The sequence below is a fragment of the Salmo salar genome, chromosome ssa04 (assembly GCF_905237065.1).
Source record: "Salmo salar chromosome ssa04, Ssal_v3.1, whole genome shotgun sequence".
Classification (NCBI taxonomy): domain Eukaryota; kingdom Metazoa; phylum Chordata; class Actinopteri; order Salmoniformes; family Salmonidae; genus Salmo; species Salmo salar.
The window spans coordinates 38,064,937-38,087,131 of record NC_059445.1 but is presented as its reverse complement, the minus strand read 5'-3'; the positions used below and the strand labels follow the sequence as shown (position 1 = coordinate 38,087,131).

Sequence of the window (22,195 nt, the reverse complement as noted above, 5' to 3'; positions counted from 1 at the left end):
AAAAAACACAGTCTTCCATCTCCACAAGATAAAGTATGAATAATTTCCCGGGAACAAATGTCAGAGGTGCGTGGAGAGTAGGGAATCTGGACCTCGTGTGTGCAGTCATTAGGCTATAAAGATCCTGTCTGCTAGGCTAGGCAGAGCTTGGCTGTGCTGTGAGACTGGCTTTCCTTTAAACACCGGTGTCCAAATGGACTCCTAATTGATCAGACTTGAGTGGAGGATCAGAGAGTAAACATCAAGAGGCCTCTCTGTGGCCCGGTTCAAAGGTCACACAGAGGGGGGAAATAGAGTGCACCGAATTGAAGGCTCCCAAATCTCCTCCCGCGCCCTCAGAACAGATCAAAATCACCCTGGAGTTAGGAGCGGCGACATTACTTCAGCTTACTAATCATACATAAACGATGAGAAGCTTATAGCCTCTTGTCATCAAAACCGATGCTTGACAACATCATGCTAATGCCCCAAAAAATCTAATGTTGTGTTCCATCTGTAATACTTGAATTCCTTCAGGCCGCCGAATTTAACAAGTCGAGGATTCAAAGCGCATCTCAATCATGGCTAAATTACAGTGCTCTGCAGAGCTATGAGAGATTGGTTATGAATACACAACCGCTGCCACCAATCATTATTACTGGGGTCCTCATTATCATCAATTTAACGATTGTGATGATTACTTCATTATTAACGTCTCTCGGCTTGAGACTTGAAGATCGTCAACGAGTGAGCGTGGGTGATAGTGGGAGCGAGGGAGAGAGAGAGAGAGAGGGAGAGAGAGAGACCCGAGGAGAGTGGAGGGATCACAGCGTGCCGGAGGAACGGTGTTCCATAAGCGAGTGTCAGGACTGGTGCACACGCTGAAAAATTAAACCAATTAGGAGTGCCGTTTGGAGCCATTCGACTCACATTCCTCTCCAAGTCACTGAACAGCAGAGGGAGAGAAAGACAGAGGGAGAGAGATAGAGAGTGCTTGAGCAAACCACTCTATTCTGTCATGCTTGGTGAAGAGCAGAGGAGAGGAGAAGAAAAACACCGCTGTCTTGAAGGGATTAAAAGCAATCTATATCCACATAAATCATTGATTAAATGAATCATGAAATTAATATGTAAATTGTGTGTTTAACCTCTATTTATATACCACTGTCTGTCATCGTAGCGTAAATCTAAAACTAATTGCAATTTCTCAGCACACCGAGAAAAATGCGCGACAGACATGAGGGAGGAAAGAGGAGGGGGCTGAGGAAGAGGAAAAACAGAGTGGTAAAAGTCTGACATATTTATTAACTAAATGTTCAACTACATCAACTCACTCATTAACAGCTATTGAAGGATAGCAGTGGGGAAATGATGGCTACGGTGCCGTCTCAGCAGTTTTCAATGAAGACAAGACTCCTGTCTCGAAAGTGGACAGGGCCCACCTGCTTGAATGACACACACACACACTTTCCCACATACACACACACACATTTGAAATGCTTTATTTGAATCCATCAATTAAATTACATTAAGAAGGATTCAAACATTTCAAAGGTCTTGGATACAAGGACAGTTAAGGATGCAAAAAAAGCACCTTCTCTACATAGCTAGGCTGCCCATAACAGCAGAACGAGAGCAGTACTCAGACAGTTGCTTTGCTCTAGTCTTAGGCAGGCCGGCACACACACAAATGTGTACACACAGAGACACACAGAGACACACACACACACACACACACACACACACACACACACACACACACACAGTCGATCCTGCTTCTTTAACTAGGTACAAATGCTTGAGATAGTGAGATCCGCTACTCTGGGCCCCCGGTTGTCCCATCCCTGACACGGGCTGCCTCTGATTGGGGAAGAGGTTGATTGACGGGTTCTTTGGCCCCTCTTGCCCCAGAATGACATAAAGCACAGGCGGGGCCGGAGCGGGACAGGATAGCCCTCCATGGATGGGTCTGATTTACGGTCCGGTGAAAAGCCAGAGCAGCCGGAGTGATCTTTCAATAAAACATCAAAAACCTGACCCTGCCATTACCCACAAGGCCCTGCTGCAGCAGGGAGAGTGTCACAGGACATCTGTCATGAGCCTCGGCTGTCGTTATGGAAAAGAAGCATCTTCTTCACATACTATTGTATTTCACTGTCTTCTCTTAAAGAACTGGGCTGGTAAACATCAATGTAAGGGAATATGAACCTGTAACTCCCTGGTCTTTACTGTTATGCTCTGAAATAATTATTTACACCACAGAATACCATCAATTTGTATTATTCTTTAGGAATTATCTTATATATTTGTTGGAACACAGGGTTCAAAAAACAATAACTGAGGTGGATATCCAACAAAATTCGACAGCTGGATTATTTGAGGATTTCTCTCTTTGATACATTAACACAACCAGAAGAAAGACTGTGGAACATATACATTCATACTTCCACAAACACACGGGTAAAATAGAGGACAGCGAGGCACGAAGCAACATTGGATATTACGACACAGTGCACAGAGAGACACAGGAATACACTCGACACCGTAACCCTTGACCTCACACACACATAGACAAACACACACCTCCTATTTGATATGTTATCCAAGGCAGACATGACGCTGAAGGAGATTATTGTAATCGTGCCTTCAAAGGAAAGCAATAAAGCGTTCTGCATTCTCTCCCCCCTGTTTCCCTAATTCACTTCATTTCATTTTAACTACCTGGAACAATTTGGTGAGACATTACCCTGTAATGAAACCTCACTGGGCCTGATTGTTTTCATAAATGGGTGCCCTCCTCCCCAACCTTACCCACCCCAGCCAACACACACACACACACACACACAGACAGACACAGACACACTCACACACACACACACACACACACTGACCTCTCCAAGCCCTCTCCAAAGAAAGGCTTTCAGTGAGATAAAAGCGTGTAGCTGATCAGGTTACATTGTGGGGATATCTTCACTGAGAGGCCTAGTTCTATTCAGGCTACCGCCCACCTCCGAGGGGGAGGGGGGACTGCTGTTTAGACTGCAGAACAGGGGCAGGTGTGGAACTGTGTGATGACGTGAAGCTACCTCGCAATACATTAGTGAAATGGCACCCATATTCTCTCAACATTGAGGTGGAAGGTAAGAGAATCCTACTGATACTGCATCTGCAATTGAGTATCGTTTGTGAAAGCGTCGTATTGTGTGTGTGTGTGTGTGTGTGTGTGTGTGTGTGTGTGTGTGTGTGTGTGTGTGTGTGTGTGTGTGTGTGTGTGTGTGTGTGTGTGTGTTTATTTGCATGTGTGTGTGAGAGAGAGAGAGCGTGTTTAGAGTATACACAGACTTCCCACAGTTAGAACCTCCTTGGCTGGTATTATCGGGGAGTGGCGTGGGAGTGCTGTGAAGACTCTATCGGATTGGCTGCAGTCCCATCCCAACACTCATCTTCTCCGGGGCTATTAAAGACAAGGAAGTCACAACAGCAAATAAACATCTAAATAACCTGCTTCATTAGTGGTTCCGATTTAGAGCGTTACTAACATTTCTCCTGCATGGTTTCAATCACGCAGAGGCCCCTGTTTCTCCTCTCATTAAAAAGACCTTCCTTCATTCTGCAGGGAATCACACAGCGGCACAGAAACAAACATGGAGAACACAAGGAGTCCGGACGAACTTCCATCAAGCGTTCTCATTCCCTGTCCTTGTGAGGTGGTCGGGTAGCAGCGGGGGGGGTTCCAGTCATTATGCTGTACACGGAAAAGATGAGCGCTGGAAGGATTTGATACAGAGATCTTAACCAGATCGTGAAGGGTACAGTACAGAAGCAGCATGGAGACATGCAGCAGAGACAGATTACTCCTGACTAAACCAGAAAGACACACGCTTCCTCTCAGCTCCACTCTGATCTGACTGAAGCCATTTAAAAACTGCCTCTGTCAAGAAGAGACAAAAGAGAGAGAGGCAAGGTCACCTACCCAGCGCAATAGAAAGGGAGAGGGGGGGGGGGGGGTTGTATCTAAATCAACAGCCTGCACCAATACATTCCTGGTCGGTAATTAAAAGCAGGCTGGGCTCCGGCCCACGTTATCAACTCGTCAAGTTCACTGCTCATCTAGAATAACAGATCCACATCTGCAGTCATTACAGCGCAGGAGATAAATCAATCCTCCAGCCTTCTGCTTTAAAGGCTTCTCCTCAGGCCGGCCCCATTGCCTTTTAAAAGAGTGCCGCCCGATATATTTATTTCCCACAGACACCCGACAGTCTATTTACTGTAGGCAAATGGAAACTCGCACACTACCTTGTAATGGCCCCCACCAAAGAGGAGGGAGAAAAAGAGCGCGTTGTGAGGTGGTTCTGGGGGAAGACGGATGGGTCTCAGTAAAAAGGCGGCGTAACAGCCTTCCTTTAAGCCGCCCATATAGACCCCTAAACACTCCTTTAAATAAAATAGGGATGGATAAAAAAAACCACATTGGACCAGGCTCAGTGTTGCCTTTGCAGGAGTTATGGAGGAGGCGGCTGCTTAATAGAAGAGCCTCTTGTTTGGGTGGGAGGTGGGGAGCGTCAGGGAGTTCAGTAGTGCAGTAGGTTCACCTTACAGAGGAAAGATAAGATCTCTCCCTGCAATCACTCCAGTAGCTGAAAGCCCTTAGTCACATTTCGGTCACTACACAGACAATAGCGGACACTGGCCACAAAGACCACGCCACATAACAAACGGAGGTGTCTCCCTCCTTCCAAGGCATTAATGCTGTCATTAGCGGGAAAACACTGAGGCAAGTTTTGGTTACATTTCAGGATGTTTAAAGACGTGTGTTTAGGAGAAGGGTATCCGCCTCATAAGTTCAATTCCAAGATGTGGTTGGTGTTGCGGCTGGTGTTGTGGTTGAAGTGCTTTGAAACAGGCTTCCGGATGGATCAAGCCATGTGTTTTCACCGGGCCAGTTGGGCCCGGCCCAGGCAGGGCACTCTCGGTGAATAATTGGACCCAGGCTTCTCTGGGTAGATGGGGGATAAATCCCTCAAGGATCCCGCAAGAACATGAAAACTGGCAATGATGTCATCACATACCCAGAGCCCCTCTTGATCTAACCCGAACCAAAAGAGGCACACAGAGCACGTCTTTCACTCCTCCGCCCTGCCTCCATCCCTCTCTACCGCCCTCTTTCATTCTTACCTTCTGTCCTTTCGATATTCTAGCCCCTGACACTACTTTCTCCCCACATGTGTGATTTGGGTGACCAGCAGGATCAGGAAATGTTCACGTATCGGGTTTTCCGGACCACTTTTGTCCACTGTCAATCAGAGCAACAAATCGGGCTTTCCATTTCCTCATGCTTCCATATTGGTATGTTTAGTAGATGCATACAGTGCTATGCACACACACACATACATGAGATTACTTACTTCCTCTCTGAAGGTCACAGGTCAACATCAAACACAACACATCACACGTGCTCTTACAGAGCAAGATGACGAAGAGGACGCAACACCTAGCAATAATCAAGATGAAAAAGGGACGGGGTCACCGTGGCATTTACGATTCACAATTCAGTCATCGGATCTAAATTCTGCCGCTGATTGAAAACGTATCGTGGTCCTCTCCATGGGTTCCCATGGCCAGACTGACAGTGTTTCTGTGGGAGGGGGTGTGGGGGCTGCTGCTCTTCAGGTGACCCCGTCAATAGAGACGTGGAGCCCTGCAGTACAGGAGGTAGGACCCTGGGTTATTGTCTCCAGATGTCAGATGTTCATGAGACAAATGTAAACACAGATCCGCAGAGGGAGGGAGGCACAGGGCTTTTGCGTTTTGTTCGATGATCTGTTTTTTTTATATATAAATATATATATATGGAACTCAGAGCGAGAGCTTTGGGGCTCTGTTGCTGTCCTGAGTCTGCATGGCTACCATTATTATTGTAGCTTCCTCGCATCCAGAGTCAGCTGCTTAGGGGCCACCAGCTGCTAAGCACGGAGGGGAAAAAGAGCACACACCGCTAAACACATCATCAAATATTCATCTGTGTAATTGGGACGCTAGTTCGCATTTCTTCAACTGCATTGAGTTGCAGCAGCAGAGCACCGCACCGCACGCCACTGTCTGTCTGCGCCCACACCAGCACGTCCAACAGCTCGGTGTCAAAGGAAATAATCTGAGCAGGAACGCAATTAATCAAAACTGCAAAAAAAAAAAAAATATGATTAAAGATTAAGGGTCTTAAGTATCAAGCTCGTAAAATGTCTTACAAAACTCCACTAATGAGCCCACGACTCCAAGCACACAATAGAGAGAGAGAGAGAGGGGGATAGGAAAACACCAGCTTTTCCCGGTACAAACTACTGTGCCGATTTTAACGTCACATTCAATTTTCTGCTCCCTGCTTCTCCCATATCCCCATCCAAAAACAACCATTTAAAACATCACTCCTAATTAGATGATTAGTGCTTGGAAGGGCAGGAGATGAGTCATTTGCATAATTCAATCATAAAAGTTAGAGATACATATTTCTATGTTCGTTTGTACAATTATCTCGGCTGTCCTGGGGCTGTGATATTAAAGTGATTAAACAATACTCCTGCACGGAGCCTAGTGTCCTCCATTAAAGCACTGCTAGAGGCAAACCCAAAATTAATTTTAGGAGACAATCAATTTTATTCTACATGACTGTAATAAATATAGCCCGGCTGCAGATGTGTCATTAAGCCCAGGAAGGAGATCTGCCCAAAGTCAAAATGACACCAGCGGGCTCAGGGTTTTTCTTTCTGGTCTCCTACATTAGGTAGAGAAGGTGGATGTCTTTTCTCCCCGCAGCCAGAGACTTGACAGGCCTCCTCCATCTGTCACATTTATCCCCCCCCACCCCCACCACACCACCCCTCCAACATACACCACACACAACATACACCACACACACGTGAAAACACAGCGACATACAAACACATGCACATATAAACAGACAGGCACAGACATATCTCTCACATCAAGTCCTCACAAATGCTGACGCTCTCAGCTCTCCACCTCTCCACTGCCAGCAGGCCCAGGCCAATTCAACTGCACATTCACCTTCTATTTATTGCGTGGGAAAAACCACAAAGAACATTTTACAATTTAAAAAAAAGACATATTATTATGAAACTCGTGTACTATACAGTAGCAGAAAAAAAAGATTATTAGTGACAGCTCATGATTATGAGACTTTACTACTTCTGAAGCAACGCGCCAATAAAAGTGCACGAGGTCCATGTGTGGAAACCGTAGTAACACTTTTCCATCCTAATTGACCTCATGTGTCTTTGCCTTGCCTCTAATTCATTGGTTACGCATAGGACTAGTTATTAAAGGGCTGTGGCTTGGAACAGGGGCGCGCCAACATTCATGAGATATCGCATGGCCACAGGTTGCTTTAAAAGACCTCGGAAGCGTTCTCTCAGACACACCACGCACACACTCAGACACGCACGCTCTCTCTCTCTCTCTCTCTTTCTCTTTCTCTCGGCAAGCTAACCCCAGTCATAAAACTATCTAAGTATTTCAACCATTGCTTTTACAATGGAGTGCCATAAATCTCACATGGGGAAAGGTCGGGATGTTCTAATGTTCACAGAAAAGTTTTTTTGAAAGGACATGGGGGGGGGGAGTCTGACTAAATGATTGTCTCAATTAACCCAATAATAATGATCATATTTCTTTAATTCTTTTAATTAACTAAAAAAAAAGAATACCCAGAGAGTTGAAGCATTTCTTCAAAGACACAACTAATATCTTAAACTGAATAATTGAACTATTACTATTACTGTAGCTACATTAGTCAAGTAGGGGCCTACCAGGAAGCCCTGCAGCCAAACCATTATACAGTGAATACTTTTGACCTATTATCTAGACTAATGTGAGTGTCCTGCGTAACTGTGCAGCAACAGTGGGCTCAGTAGGCCCAGTACAGCCCAGGTCTCCTGTGTGTGAAAGTGGAGCCACCGCAGCCTGCACCGGGCAGCTGTCTGGCTGTCGGAAATAAAACACTCACACACTCAGAGCCCACAGTCAGGCATCAAAACACCGACACACACACACCGACACACACACACACACACACACACACACACACATACATACACACACATACACACACACAACACACACATACACACACTCATACACATTAACATACATACATACACACTCACACACACACACACACACACACACACTCATACACACACGTACAAATACACACAGAAACCAAAAACATGAACACACAAAGACACATGCATGCACGATCAGGAGAGAGACATGAACAGGGGGCCATGCTTAAATGCCATCTAAACAGAAAAACAAAAAGGACTCCTTCACTATTTCATGAGGCTGGTCTCTCCAGAGCGCAGAGCTTTGACAGCGCTCGGTGGCCACTCTTCACATCAAGCGGGGTTAATTTATTATTTAAAGTAGAAAAGGCCAGTGGGAGCAGATATGTAATAAAATCAAGCTAAAAAAGAAGCCCGTGTATAATTTATGGCTGACATTAAGGAGCGGCGGTGATTCTAGAGTGACAATCTTACTGCTGATTGAGGAGATTAGAGGAGACGGGGGTGTCTTGGGTGGCGCGGTCGACCGGGGGGTACCGCTGCCCAAGGCTAAGCTACAGGCAGGGGAACTGTCCATATGGACCAGTGAGACTGGCCAACACACACTGACAACCGCACCTCTACACACACACACACACACACACACACACACACACACACACACACACACACACACACACACACACACACACACACACACACACACACACACACACACACACACACACACACACTTAGGCTGATGGCGAAAATGAACCTGGAGTACACACAAGTTATTGTACTTCTACATGTAGTTTAGGACACTGTGGGGCTCAGGCTACAGAACAAAAAAAAAAGAATGTATTGATTCATAACACAGACACCAGCAAAGGAAAAGACAGTGATTTGGCCAACTTATGCCTACTCGTCCACTATTATTACAATTAAGAATAGAGCTGACCAAGAAATTCAGACCATCACATTTAACCACACAGATTACCATCATGCAGAAAATCAAATCTGTTAAAAAATATTAGGAAACCTTAAGTGATGTTAAAATGTGCAGCCGGGATGTGTGGTGTTTAAATTGCATTAGTTTGTCTTGTTATGCGATGTAAGATCCTGACCTCCGGGCATCCCGGGGAATTAAAGCAATACTTTCTAGATTAATGACTTAAAATAAGGAAAGAAGAAGCTCATTCCGTTTGGCATTCTAGAAACTGATAAGCTTATCATTAATTATGATTCAAGTGAACTTTTCATTGATTTCTAACCAAAATGTATGATTAGGGGTGATGGGTTGATGCCTCACTGAGCCTCGAGGAGCCTGTTTCATCTCGTTTAGAAGAGTAATGTTTAAAAGAACTCTGCTCTCTCCCCTCAGCAGCTATCTCCTGTCCCTCACAGTCATCTGCATTCGGTTAACAAAAAATTGTAAATGGCTAATCCAATACACCTTAAGAGAGAGAAGAAACAGAGAGTGGAAAAAACAGCGCAGATGTTCATCTCTAATGTAATTTCCATTCAATTTCCTAAGTGCATTCCCCAAGTGCAAACTAGTTTAGCGTTATGTTTAGCTTGCAAATTATTTTTAATAAATAATGAACGCAATGAAAACCCGGAGATCAATTGCAGCTGAGATATCATAAAAGGAGCCCTCTAAGTGCTGCCTTTGCTGATTTGAACATTTTTCCCGTTTTCAAATTGCCCGTGTCAGTGCTAAAGGTTCTGTCGAGAAGTTTTGATGACTATCCTAATATCTCCCGATGACTCTATATCCCCTATTCCCGTTCACAGGCTTCCTGCGTCCACGGGCCGGGTAATACAAGGATATGCACACGTTTTCTTTCCCTCCCTTTCCCCTCACTTCCACAAATAAAAGGAGGCGGGATAGGCCTGTTTGCACACATTAGTTACAACCATCTGGTGGTGGGACGGTGGATGATGTTTAAATCTGACTATAAAAACAGCGTTCCGATGAGCGCGCCCAGGCAGGTTAGCTGTAAAGCACCAAGGCCGGGGTGCAAATTCAATTCTCTTGCAGCCTATTGCTGAGGCAATTTCATTACCAGTCAGTGGCTGCAATCTTAGTGAAGTGAGCGGTAGGGCTACATAGCCAACACTATAAACGTCCACACCACAGTGTATTATTAACCAGTTAACTTGCAATCCAAAAATAATAAAATAATGCAATTGAATAGGCTAACATTTAAATATATCTCTCTGTCTTCCACTGTCTCTCTCTCGTGGGTAGATGTGAGTGCGACAGATTGATTTAGCTCAAAGTCGAACCTAATAATAGATCCAGAGGATTGTATGGGGAGGGGGGGGCTAAAAGGTTAATTACCGAATCTTGCCCAAACTGACCATCTGGAAATACTAACATCTTCCCGCCTCCCCCTCTCCCACCATCCCTCTGCCTCTCCCCATCTCTTAGTGATCGCTCTGCAAAATATCATCAATATTCCTCACCAAACATAACCCCGACAGAGATGATCTCCAATTGAAAGTGAGTGTGCGTGTGCGTGTGCGTGTGTGTGTGTGTGTGTGTGTGTGTGTGTGTGTGTGTGTGTGTGTGTGTGTGTGTAGCCTAGCTCGTGTTGAGGACATATTTTACACATTGTTTTATCCTCTCCATGCGCTCCATACAATAATCTTAAAGTCCTTTCCTGACAACTGGATGTTTCAGTGAAAAGTAGGCCTATATCAGGTATGGGTAAGACCGACGTTTTAAAATCATACATTTCACTTTTTAAAGTATGTCAAATAAAGTAGACAAATAGCCTCTTGCAAATACTGATTTTAGTACACTTGGATGCAGTCAAAGTGAGAGACTGCCTCTGAAAACCTTGAAATGTCTTATAATTCTCTGCAATTTTTTTTTTTAAATAGAGAAGTCAATAGCCTGCCCTATAGGCTTCCTCCTACTGGACAATTGTCGACTTTATCTGTAATCAATACGGCTCCCATCAAAATATGTCAGACTTGGCTTAACTGACAAGTCTCACCCGATTGACACATGACCCGCAAATGCGTCAGAAATGGAAGCATATTTGATTTCACTGTCATGGTCAAGATGCCATATAACGATTTGTTGAGAAATTGCGAAATAGTAAACAAGGCAAAAAGTAAATTTAGACGAATAATTAATTAAGAGAAAATTCAATCACATGGTTGGAAAATAATACTTGTTATAAGGTATTTTTGCTGAGATTTTCCAAGTGAATAACTTCAGTGTGTGCTGTGACAGCGGGACACACAATATGAAAACTTTTCTACAAATGTATTAGTCTTTTGCTTTATTATTAATAGCCTATATTATTATTATTCTACCGATATTTCATTCCAATCAGTTGTGCCTTGTCTTACAGCAACCCTGACGCGCATAGGAGGGTCCAGCTTCTTATCAAGATAACTTTTTGTCATGTTTATTTTCACACGTGAAAACCCTGTCTTTGTATTGAATTGTCAGCCTCCTCTTTTGTCGTGCATAATCAACTTGCCCTATTGTCGCTGTAGCCGGGGGAGCTGCGCTGGAGAGAAAAAAAGTTGCAATTATGTTCAACTAGACAATGAAGCAAAAAAAAACCCTGAGGTTCGAGAATGCTAAAGGTCTTAGGGAAAGAGGGAACTGGTCCCTTTTTTTGTTTGTTATTTTCCTCCACTGACATTGTATGCGAACACTAATGCATCTGTCATGATAACAAGCTAAGAATAACATCTAGACATCAAACCGAGCAGAGAATCTATCCGAGGTGATTCATTCAGATCTGTCCCATTGATTTATTAAACACACAAGCAACATCTGCAGCCGCAGCCAGCACGGTGCGCGGGTTGAAGATCAATTGGAGGGGAAAGGGAGAGGAGAGATGCCTAAAAAAAAACATTTTTTTTTGTTGTTGCGTGGTTTGTCCTGCTTTAACTGACACAGAAATATGGATTTATTATTCAGTGACAGAAATAAAAGATAAAAACCGTGCGTCACCATGCTGCAAGTCAATATTCATGCACGAGTGGATTATAAAGCGACCAAATGACAAGTGTAGCGAGCCCCATTAGGTGAAATCCACATATTAAACATCTCTCATCATCCTTACTTGTATTTCTATTTTCTCACTGGTAGTGGGCCTAATGGAGAGACACAAATGCCCGTTTAATTTATAGTCATTTAGCAACGGAGAAGCGGACACAAATGTTTGGCTGCTTATGGCAATGATATGTAAAGTATTCATATAAACTCACAGTCAGTTAGATTTGAGGGTTTGAACTGAAGGACCTGGATTTCAGATACGACAACCTTCCCTCTACTGCTCTTGAAAGACGCTGGAATTGCACAGCCTGTCCTTACAGTTATCAAGAATAGTGAGACTTTCTTTAACACACTATAAGAGTCCAACTCTACTTACCGAAAGTCCCAATAAATCTTCTAAATGGACAGTCATGCAGTAGGCCTAATGTTGCCATGTTCGTGTACAAATTCATCTTTATAGGAAAAGTATGTTGCAGCACACTGAAGGTGACAAAAGTAGGCTACACCTGTTTGACAACAGAATATTCTTTATGGGACAGTGAAAGGAACATATTCCTAATGTAGGCTAAAAACTTTGCCAATTATTCTTATTCTGAAAAATCATGTTGAGTTCTACAGAATTAGAAGAGGTGCTATGGAATTAAAAGTTATTTTCCTCTTTGCAAAATAATGTGGAAAATATATGATCGAGTGTTTTGCATAAATTATTAATGAATGAGCTGCTGCTATGGGGGTTAAACGTGTTTGCTTTTAGGTGGATGGCTGATAGGTGTGTGTGGGGGAGGTAGAAGTTATGAACAACAAGTACTTTGCTCATACTTTTCTGTCTATAAAATGGTTAAGGAACAATTGTAGCCTATACTTATATAGATAGATAGTTCAGTGTGTGTGTGTGTGTGTGTGTGTGTGTGTGTGTGTGTGTGTGTGTGTGTGTGTGTGTGTGTGTGTGTGTGTGTGTGTGTGTGTGTTTGAGAGAGAGAGAGAGAGAGAGAGAGAGAGAGAGAGAGAGTGAAGTGGTACAGAAGTTGTCAATGACTGAACTAACTTTGCACAATAATTTGATGTTTAGTAATAATATAGCATCCTAACTATCATTTTTCTCATGAATGTATTATTTATTTATTTCAGCGCAGGTAACAATCAAATGTTTATGCTCTGCTTTCGGGGTATTGGAGTGAAATGGGTAATTGTGAAATGAAGTGACCGAAACACATGCAACTAACCTGGCGTTGGTGCAGTCGTTGTAGAGCGCTTCGAAGTCCTTGCGGGTGATGAGTTTGCAGCGATTCACCCCAGGCTGAATAGCCCCAAGCCCCCGCAGAATCCGGACCTGCTCAACCGTGCACACGACGGGGCATATATCCAGCCGCTTCAGCTTGGTGTAGACGGTGTGCAGACCCCCGACCAGATGTTTCAGGAAGAGGTCGAAGACCTGCGGCAGGCAGATGAGTTCTTGACCGTCCACGTTGAACGAGGCTACCTTGACCCCGTGCACCTCAACCATTTTGCACTCGTTATTGCCGCTTGTGCCGTTTCCATTTCCTCCTCCACCGCCTCCTCCGCTGCTGATGAAAGAGTTGATCAAGCTGCTTGTCAGTCTCGGGGACTCGGCTGGGCTTGTATACAGCGGATCGGAGCGGAATAAACTGCCAGACCCCGGATTAGATGTTGGGGAAAGCACCGGCGGAGTTGCTGACACGGCCATAGTTTCTTAAGTTTCTTATTTTCCTCACTCTCTGTCTCACCCTTTACGTTTTGTTTCTACTTCTCGCTCACTCTTTTCTCTCGCTGTTTCACATGCACTCACGCTCCCGTCGGATAGTCGGCAATGGGCAACTAACTACCTATCTCACAAGTGCGGTGGCTAGAATGAGAACCATCTGATTCACTGTTTCAATTAGCCAGCCCACTGAGAACTCGAGTGGCAGCTCCAACCACCAACGAGGAGCACACCAGCTTACGCGCGAGCATCCTATTGGTCCTTTGAGTATGATTGGCAGGTCTCCTAGTTAGAGGGTCTGGTTTCTGTTGACAGCCACCCCGTTACTCGAGAATAACTTCTTACTGACTTTTGGGGTTCATTCTATACAGTTAAGACCTGAATTCAAGTGTTTTACTCTTATGGGTACACATAAGACAACATGTTAAGTTTGATAGGCAAACGTTATTGTCATGAATTACATTGCCACTGTACTATAATAATGTCCTACATGTAGATCTATTGTAAATAATACAATATGATTATTAGGATTAATATTAGGATTAACTTTAGAGTCATAGTGATTACGATTATTGTAATACAAGTAAATGCTATTGTTATTGTAGGCTAGCCCTTCTACAGTAATGCCCATACCAAGGCCAACACCACCAGGTCTGAACCTTAATGGAATATAGGAGGTAGAATGTTTGGGATTGCCTACTGGTTGTAGACAGAGCCATATATTTACACGTGGCTCTGGTTGAAGACCTATTCTGGTTACTCCCAATTACTGCAGAGTTAGTTAGTAGTTACATTGGTGTTATTATCATTGACATTTATGGGCACACAATTCCCATGGATGCTTGCTTCCTCAATCAAGGATAGGAGGACATATGTGCACCTGCTTATCTGTTCAACAAAAAGCAACAGGAAAAAAAAAACAAGGTGTGGATAATACTTGATTGCAAAAAAAAGTTGAAAAGGTAACAAATCTGTGGTACAAAACTCCAAATACATGAACTCCCATGCAGAGAAATGAACAAGTTGATACATTTACATGTTTATGTTTGTAATGAATTTGATACAATCGATGACATCTTTGGTCATTTATTTGCTTTCAAACAACTTGCCCACATATCAATAACCTATAATAATAACCTAGAATCAATAACCTATTCATTTACTAGCTGTCTGGCAGTCCTTTCACCTGGGCGGTGTTAACTTTATCCCCAGTAGTGCATTATCGCAGTCCCCAAATCCAGAACAAATTCAAGAAAGCATACAGTATTATATAGAGCCCTTATCGCATGGAACTTCCATCTCATATTGCTCAAATAAACAGCAAACCTGGTTTCAAAAAAACAGATAAAGCAACACCTCGCGGCACAACGCCTCTCCCCTATTTGACCTAGATAGTCTGTGTCTATGCATTGATATGTAGGCTACGTGTGCCTTTAAAAAAAAATGTAGGTAATTCTGTCCTTGAGCTGTTCTTGTCTATTGATGTGCTGTATTATGTCATTCTGTATTATGTTTTGTGTGGACCCCAGGAAGAGTAGCTGCTGCTCTTGCAACAGCTAATGGGTATCCTAATAAAATATCAAACTACTAAATACCAAAAAATACCAAAATATGCTGTCACTTTAAACCATGCATGTGCCTTTGCCTATTGAGACCCAGTGTGGTTTCGGTGGATACATTCTGATACAGTAACACAGGCGCCTCTCCAGAGGCCAGATGCCCTCACTGCAGTCCTGCCAGGGCCAAATTAAGTACACAGATTATCCACACAACTGCCACAATGTAACCACGGGGTTACGTTGTTTAAGGTCAAAATATATATTAGTTTATAGTGAGTGGTATGGCCCTGGTCAAAACTATTGTTCAGATTGTTGTTAAAGAAAAAAATAAAAGTAATTTAATAAAGCCAGACTGACCATTACATTACATTTGTTTTTTTTTAACCCCAAACAGGCTCCATGTGGTAGGAAAAATATTTCCTGGCTAAAAGAATAAGGGGTCGTTTAAATCTCTTCTACAAACGCCAAAAGAGTCAAAGTTAACTTGGTAGTTTTGCGGACGGTCAGAGCCAACATTTGGCTACCTATTAGGTGTCTGACTCTAAGAGCAGTTGTCTTATGCCACACATTGTATTTCACTTAGGCTACACCTCACCTCAATAATCATCACCAGGGACCATGCAGACTTGTTGGTTTCATGTTAGGCTACTGAATACATTTTTGTTAGTTTGACCTCGCTAATACGGAACATGTTACAAATAACTAAGGCACTTGCACACCTGGATCTATTCTCAGGCAGATGGCACAATTTCAAATGAAAATCTTCATGTTGGTTAAAAAAAATTCTGAGAAATGAATACAGGAATAATACTTAACCTTTGGGCCCTTCCATTCTAGTCGGGAAGATTAATATTGTAATGAGTGCTTAAATGCCATGCAAATTTTTTGCAAGTACCTGGTTAAATTAAAAAGCTAGGTAGCAATCTGGAAATTAGAAACATATTTTACCTGGGTTTCAATTGCACCTTGCTCCTTCATCTTCTATGTAATCTTAATGATTGCCTGATTAGCATAGCCAGCCAGCTAGCAAAACTACCAGCTCCAGCCTCAAACCACTCCCCGAGCAGCGGCTTAATGTCTCCCCCTCTATGCAAAGTGACAACTCATTCCTCATAGAGTAAATGTATATAATGATGCCCTCCCACCCTCTCAGCACACAGTGATGGACTGCTGCATTGGAATATTGTACAGAGTAATCTCCTCTTTTAAGGGCAGGCTCTCAAACTGGTTAAAGAGCACTTATTTCCCCGTTTTTCAGATTGTGAGTTGTTCTAACACTGAACAGCCTGGTGATATCAATCGTGAGAATATCTATTCTCTTATCAATTGTCGTTCTGCCAACACGTTCAAGCCTAAACATTTGACAATTTTTGGAATTTGTATGATAGAAAAATATATAGTTTAGCATTTTTTGTGACAATGACAAAAAAGAGGGTTGACATTAGGATATCAATAACAATTTGTTTGAATATTTTGTGCTTAAAAAGTGGCACCATCTTAATCCCATAACCTTCATGTTGCTCTTCAAGTATTGATCAAATAATTTGTCACTGACATTCTTTCTCAGAATCATTTTGCACTCAGACATTTTTTTATGCATTCTTTGACATTACAAAAATGACATAGGAACCAATAATTAATACTGCTAAATGTACTGTAACTACACTTAGAATACACTGTAATGAATGTGGACAAATCATAAATCCCTATAAAGTTCCTTCAGTGGATGACAATTGTACTTGGTTGCTGTAGGAAGAATATATCCATTCCTGTATGCTTGCCATTATAGTCTATGCACCATGCAGACTGTAGACAAAGCGGTTGTGTGAAAGACAGGAGACAGAGAAAAGGAGAGAGAGAGAGAGAGAGAGAGAGAGAGAGAGAGAGAGAGAGAGAGAGAGAGAATGACTGCCTCATCTCAATTTTGCATCCTTCCCTTTAGACTTATTGTAATGTGAAATATTGCAGTGAGGCCAGATACAGAACACCATCTCCCTTCAGAATAATGAAATGTTTTTATTAACGCAAGCATCACACAAATCAATAACAACAATATATTACTGGTGATTGTAATTGAATGTTTTCCTAATTTTACTGTCACTTGTGATAGATATTCATGCCCATTACAGCGTTTTAAATTCATTACACTTTCTTGTCTCTTGCTGGATTGAATGTTACAGGAGTCAAGTAATCCATTTGGGCTGTGACATGTGCCAAAAAGCTGATGGACTCTTAATTTAAATAAAATATCGCTCCTTAATTCTACTTAAAAGGACAAGCTTGTTACTTGAGTGTGGGTGCCATGCTTAATTTTTTCAAGAAGGCCCACATTGATGATATAATGACACTTCCACTATGCTTGCTGCCAAATTAAGGGTGACTGATCCCTGAAGTAAGACCGCCAATCTATTCTTTGCCTTGGGATGTGGTTTGGTCTATAAAGCCGAATCATTGAGCCTGAATACTTGTCACAACCATTTTGGCATCTTGAAAGTCATTTTGCTGTATTTGTAATCACATTGTAATTACATTTATTTCTATTTTTCTATGTGTTCATTTGATGTATTAATTGTAAGTTGTTCCCCCATATTTTCCCCAAGTTGAAAAGGAAGAAGAAGAAAAAGTTCAGCTTTATTCGAGCTGATAGAATTCAAGCCAAATCTTTGAATAAGCCCTTGGAATACTGGTTGCATTTTCAGTATTTACATATAACCACAGCCCTTAATCATATGATTCCACTTGGTTGTCAGTCCAGTTCTGAGAGAACTTGAAATCCAAGTCGCTTTCATTGACTATACCACTATTCACAGCACCCTCAACACCTGTCAAGTTGCACTGCTCTGGTTAACTTCACGGCTCTCCATATCATATCCCTTCAAGTAGAAGGAACAGGAGGACGAATGGCCTAAGAAACCTTCATACATACCCCCCCCAAATAATCCACTGCTAGAATGAAACAGAGCCAATCAGATACTCTTTAAAATGCATGAGCCATGATAAAGAGTTAGCTACATCTCTAACGGTTCTCTGAAGCAACAATCAAAGGAAGCGGGACACATAGAAGTGAACAGGGAAAGGTGTGGGTACTTGGAAGATAAAGAGTTCTTGATTTTCTCAGAAAGCAAGGCAGTGCTTTCTGCATTGATGGTCTTTTGTAAGACAGCCAGGAAAACCGCCTCTGAACGTACCCCTAAATGGCACAGGATGAAACTGTTCCAACCATTTCAAACCACACAGGTTTTTTCTTTTAATTTTACTTGGATTAAAAAAAGAAGCATATCCCGTGAGAGTAAGCAAGTGACACCAAGACACCCCTGCATCACAAAACTTGAGACAAACACTCCTGTTAAAAGCTTCAACACTGCGGTTCACATTTAATAGGGAAAAAAGCGGAAAAAACGGCTTGTTTTCAGCCATCTGTCAGGGCTGTTTTAAGTTATATGAGATTTTTGAAAAGGAGAAGATGGTGATGATCAATTGATGATTCCTCTAAACCAATAAACACCTGTCTGCATAGCCTGGCCCAGCAAACAACAGGGATAGCTGCAAACACTACCTAATGAGCAAGTCTCAATATTCTCGAGGACCCCTCTCTGCTTGGTGACATAGTAGGTTACTGCCCAAAACCTTATATGGGATGGGAACAAAAGTTAGTGAAGTTTCTACAGCGCCATGCCAGGTAGCACAAACAAATAGCTGCTGCCCATAATGTTGAACAGTACTTGAGACAAGTAAATTGTCTGGGTCTGGAACGCATGACACATCTCATGCTTTTGTGACAAAACAAGTGTCTTATCAGTGTAATTAAAAATGTCAATAATTTAAAACCATGACTCACTTGAATGAAATAATGAACATGGAGATGACCTCTACTCGTGTAGAATGAAACAATGTTTTTAGAAGTACCCTCAAGTCTGGTTATTTTTGAACTGCAGGGCTTTTAGAAACCACTTAAAACCACTAAAGGCAACCGATGATAATGAATCCAAATGGTCAAACTACCCACTGGGCACGCACTGGTTGAATCAATGTTTGTTCCATGTAATTTCAATGAAATGACATTGAATTAACGTGGAATAGACTTTGAATTGACGCCTATGCCGTGGGTAATGTGTACTACTGTCTACAGCTCCTAGCTAACCTTATGCCAAATGCCGCTTATATCATCAGGTTAGTTTGACCTCTTGTCCTTTCAATGTATTGAACCAGGAAATAGACACGGTGTGCATTCATTTAAACTGCATTTAAAAGGTAATTACAACCCTCATAATAACTCTTTTAAATGCACGTTCGTTTTCGAAACAACACTCAATCCATCATTACCTTTACAACCAGCACATCACTCAACAAGCAATCAGCCCTACCCACTGAAGTTTACAGCATACATTAACAGGATTGTAGGCTAAGCAGCAGTCAAGCACCGGACGTTAGTGAAGCTTACCTCATTCTGGCTGAGATGGAGAAAGGAAAGAAAGATAATGATGAAAATCTTTACAAATATATACTTTACCCGAGTCCAGTCCAGTTTTGTCCGTTGGCTGAAACAGTTCTTATATGCAGAATCGGGTCATAGCCATGTTCTGCCATTGACAGTAGTGATGCCAGCTCTTGGCAATTGTGGCTAGTGGGGTATACCATCTACAGTAGTCGACCAGGAGAAGTATGCCCGGTTGAGCCTAGGTTACTCTTTACTGAATTCGTCATTATATTTGGTTGGCCGTCCTGTGAATGGCTTGTGTCCGGAGTGTATGCTTGATGAAACGGTGGAGCATGTGTTGTTGTATTGTTGTAAGTATGTGAAGAGAGGGAAAGATTGATGTGTATGGGTTAATTGAGGTTGGACGGGGTTGGGGAGGTTTGAAAGGGATTTTTGGAATGGGGGAGTGGTTTGTTGTAAGTTAGTATGGCTCTTTTTAATTTTCTTAGTAGTAAATAATTAGGCAGATGGATTTAGATGTTTGTGTTAGTTTTCTTTTTATCCTAATGTAATGTGAACCGTGATTGACCACATACTCCAGCACAGTAGGTGGCGGCATGCACCTTTAACGTTTCTTTGCGGACCGCCATTATAAAGAAGAAGAAGAAGAAGAAGAAGAAGAAGAAGAAGGAGAAGAAGAAGAAGAAGAAGGAGAAGAAGAAGAAGAAGAAGAAGAAGAAGAAAGAGAAGGAGAAGAAGAAGAAGAAGAAGAAGAAAGAGAAGGAGAAGAAGAAGAAGAAGAAAGAGAAGGAGAAGGAGAAGGAGAAGAAGGTCATGCAGCAACCACCAGTGTACAAAGATGATCATATGCATCATCATATTCTGACCATTTCAGAATGTTGCCTTTTTATTCTCATCCCTATTGCAAATCCCTCAGAGGCCTGTCTCAGTTTGATCATTTTGTTTAGGAATACCTCTAGTTGGGCAAATCGTAAATATATATATATATATATATATATATATATATATATATATATATATATACATGAAAAACAAGTATAGTTCAGGTTTGCTTGTTAAAAAACAGGATAGCAGTAAAGAAGATACACAATGGGGTTCTTATAGCTTACTCCTACAATAAAACTGACTTGCGACTAAAGTGTGAAAGTGCTTTCACAGACTTTCCTGGTTGATTTACAACTGATCAAAAGCGGTGACAAATAATTTCAGGATGAAAGAAAAAAGAGAAAACAATTATCCACTGCATTTAAAAAGAAACAGTGAATAGAAATACAACTTCATTCAAAAGACAATCACCTTAAGACGGCTTAGACCACAAAGGTGTCTCCAAACACATGAAACCAACTGATAAACAAAATGACCTTATTGCAGTGTCATAGCCCTAACTTACAAAACAATAAACATTTGGATTGTGTCGACCAGTGTCGATTGTGTCGATCAGCAATGATACAAATAGCCTACCTTATCAGAAAACTCCAACAACACTAAAAACATTTATTCAAAACAGCATAGTCACAAAATGGTTACCCTGGCTCAGAAGTAGACTTGCACAGTAACAACACAGCACAAAACACACAGACCACCTTCAGGGACAATAGGAGGGGATGCGATTATCTGGCCCGGGTTTCCCCGGTGGGAGGAGTTTGCACCGGGTGAAAAGTGATTGCTTTCGCTTTGGAACCAGGCTGCCTCCCGGGCGTGAACCAGGTGCCACGTTCGTGGCTGATGGCAAAGTCAGCTCAAAACAAAAGTGACATAGATTAAGCATGTGGAGTAATTAATAGGATTCTGTGTTTTCACATGCAAAATGTATTGCTTTTTGATAAAAAAAATGTTTAATCTGCCTTCCCAATGAAAACTAGTTAGAGAATTTCAACATACTGTATATTGTATGGAAAAAATATGTTGTACATTTCTGAACGATTGTTGACAACATGACCGAGCGGTATAGATTACTGTTCGATTTGAGAAGGGCGCTCCTCCCTTACCGCTTTTGCCCGTTCATGTCACGGGCTGGTCCATAGACCGCTGCACCGCAGCTCAGCTTAATCGAACTCCCTCAAGCTCTAATCTGGGCAGGTGGGTCTGGGGTGCTTTTATATGTTGTACATGTTCCCCACCAATTAGGGTCCCCTGGGAAACATGAACCCTATATGAATGCCTGAGATATTAGGGATTGATGGAAAGCTGTTAGGTCCACTGGAGGTGTTCATCAGTGCTGATGCAGTGTATCTTATTGTTATTTATGTTATCACCTAAATCTCCCATTGCCTACTATATTATGGAATATTGGATGTTGAAGGTATGGTGTTTCTATTTTAGTTTAATTATAGTTACATCTTTACTAATATGATATTACTCATGTTTATTATTTAAGAGAAAATACATGGGATACTTTTTTATTTAATC

General features: G+C 42.2%; 1 protein-coding gene across 7 annotated transcripts in view; it reads right to left on the bottom strand.

The window, feature by feature from the left end:
* Window positions 1–13,951, bottom strand: part of dacha (dachshund a) — a 129,936-nt gene extending 115,985 nt beyond the window's left edge. For 2 of the 7 annotated variants that reach the window (XM_014195976.2, XM_014195973.2), the window contains exon 1: window positions 13,293–13,951. In XM_014195976.2, the coding sequence (XP_014051451.1) occupies window positions 13,293–13,774 (482 nt within the window). In that variant the 5' untranslated portion in view covers window positions 13,775–13,951. The remainder of the gene's footprint in view (window positions 1–13,292) is intronic. The other 5 variants (XM_014195972.2, XM_014195977.2, XM_014195974.2 and 2 more) reach the window with 3 other exon arrangements.
* Between the last annotated feature and the right edge of the window lie 8,244 nt (window positions 13,952–22,195).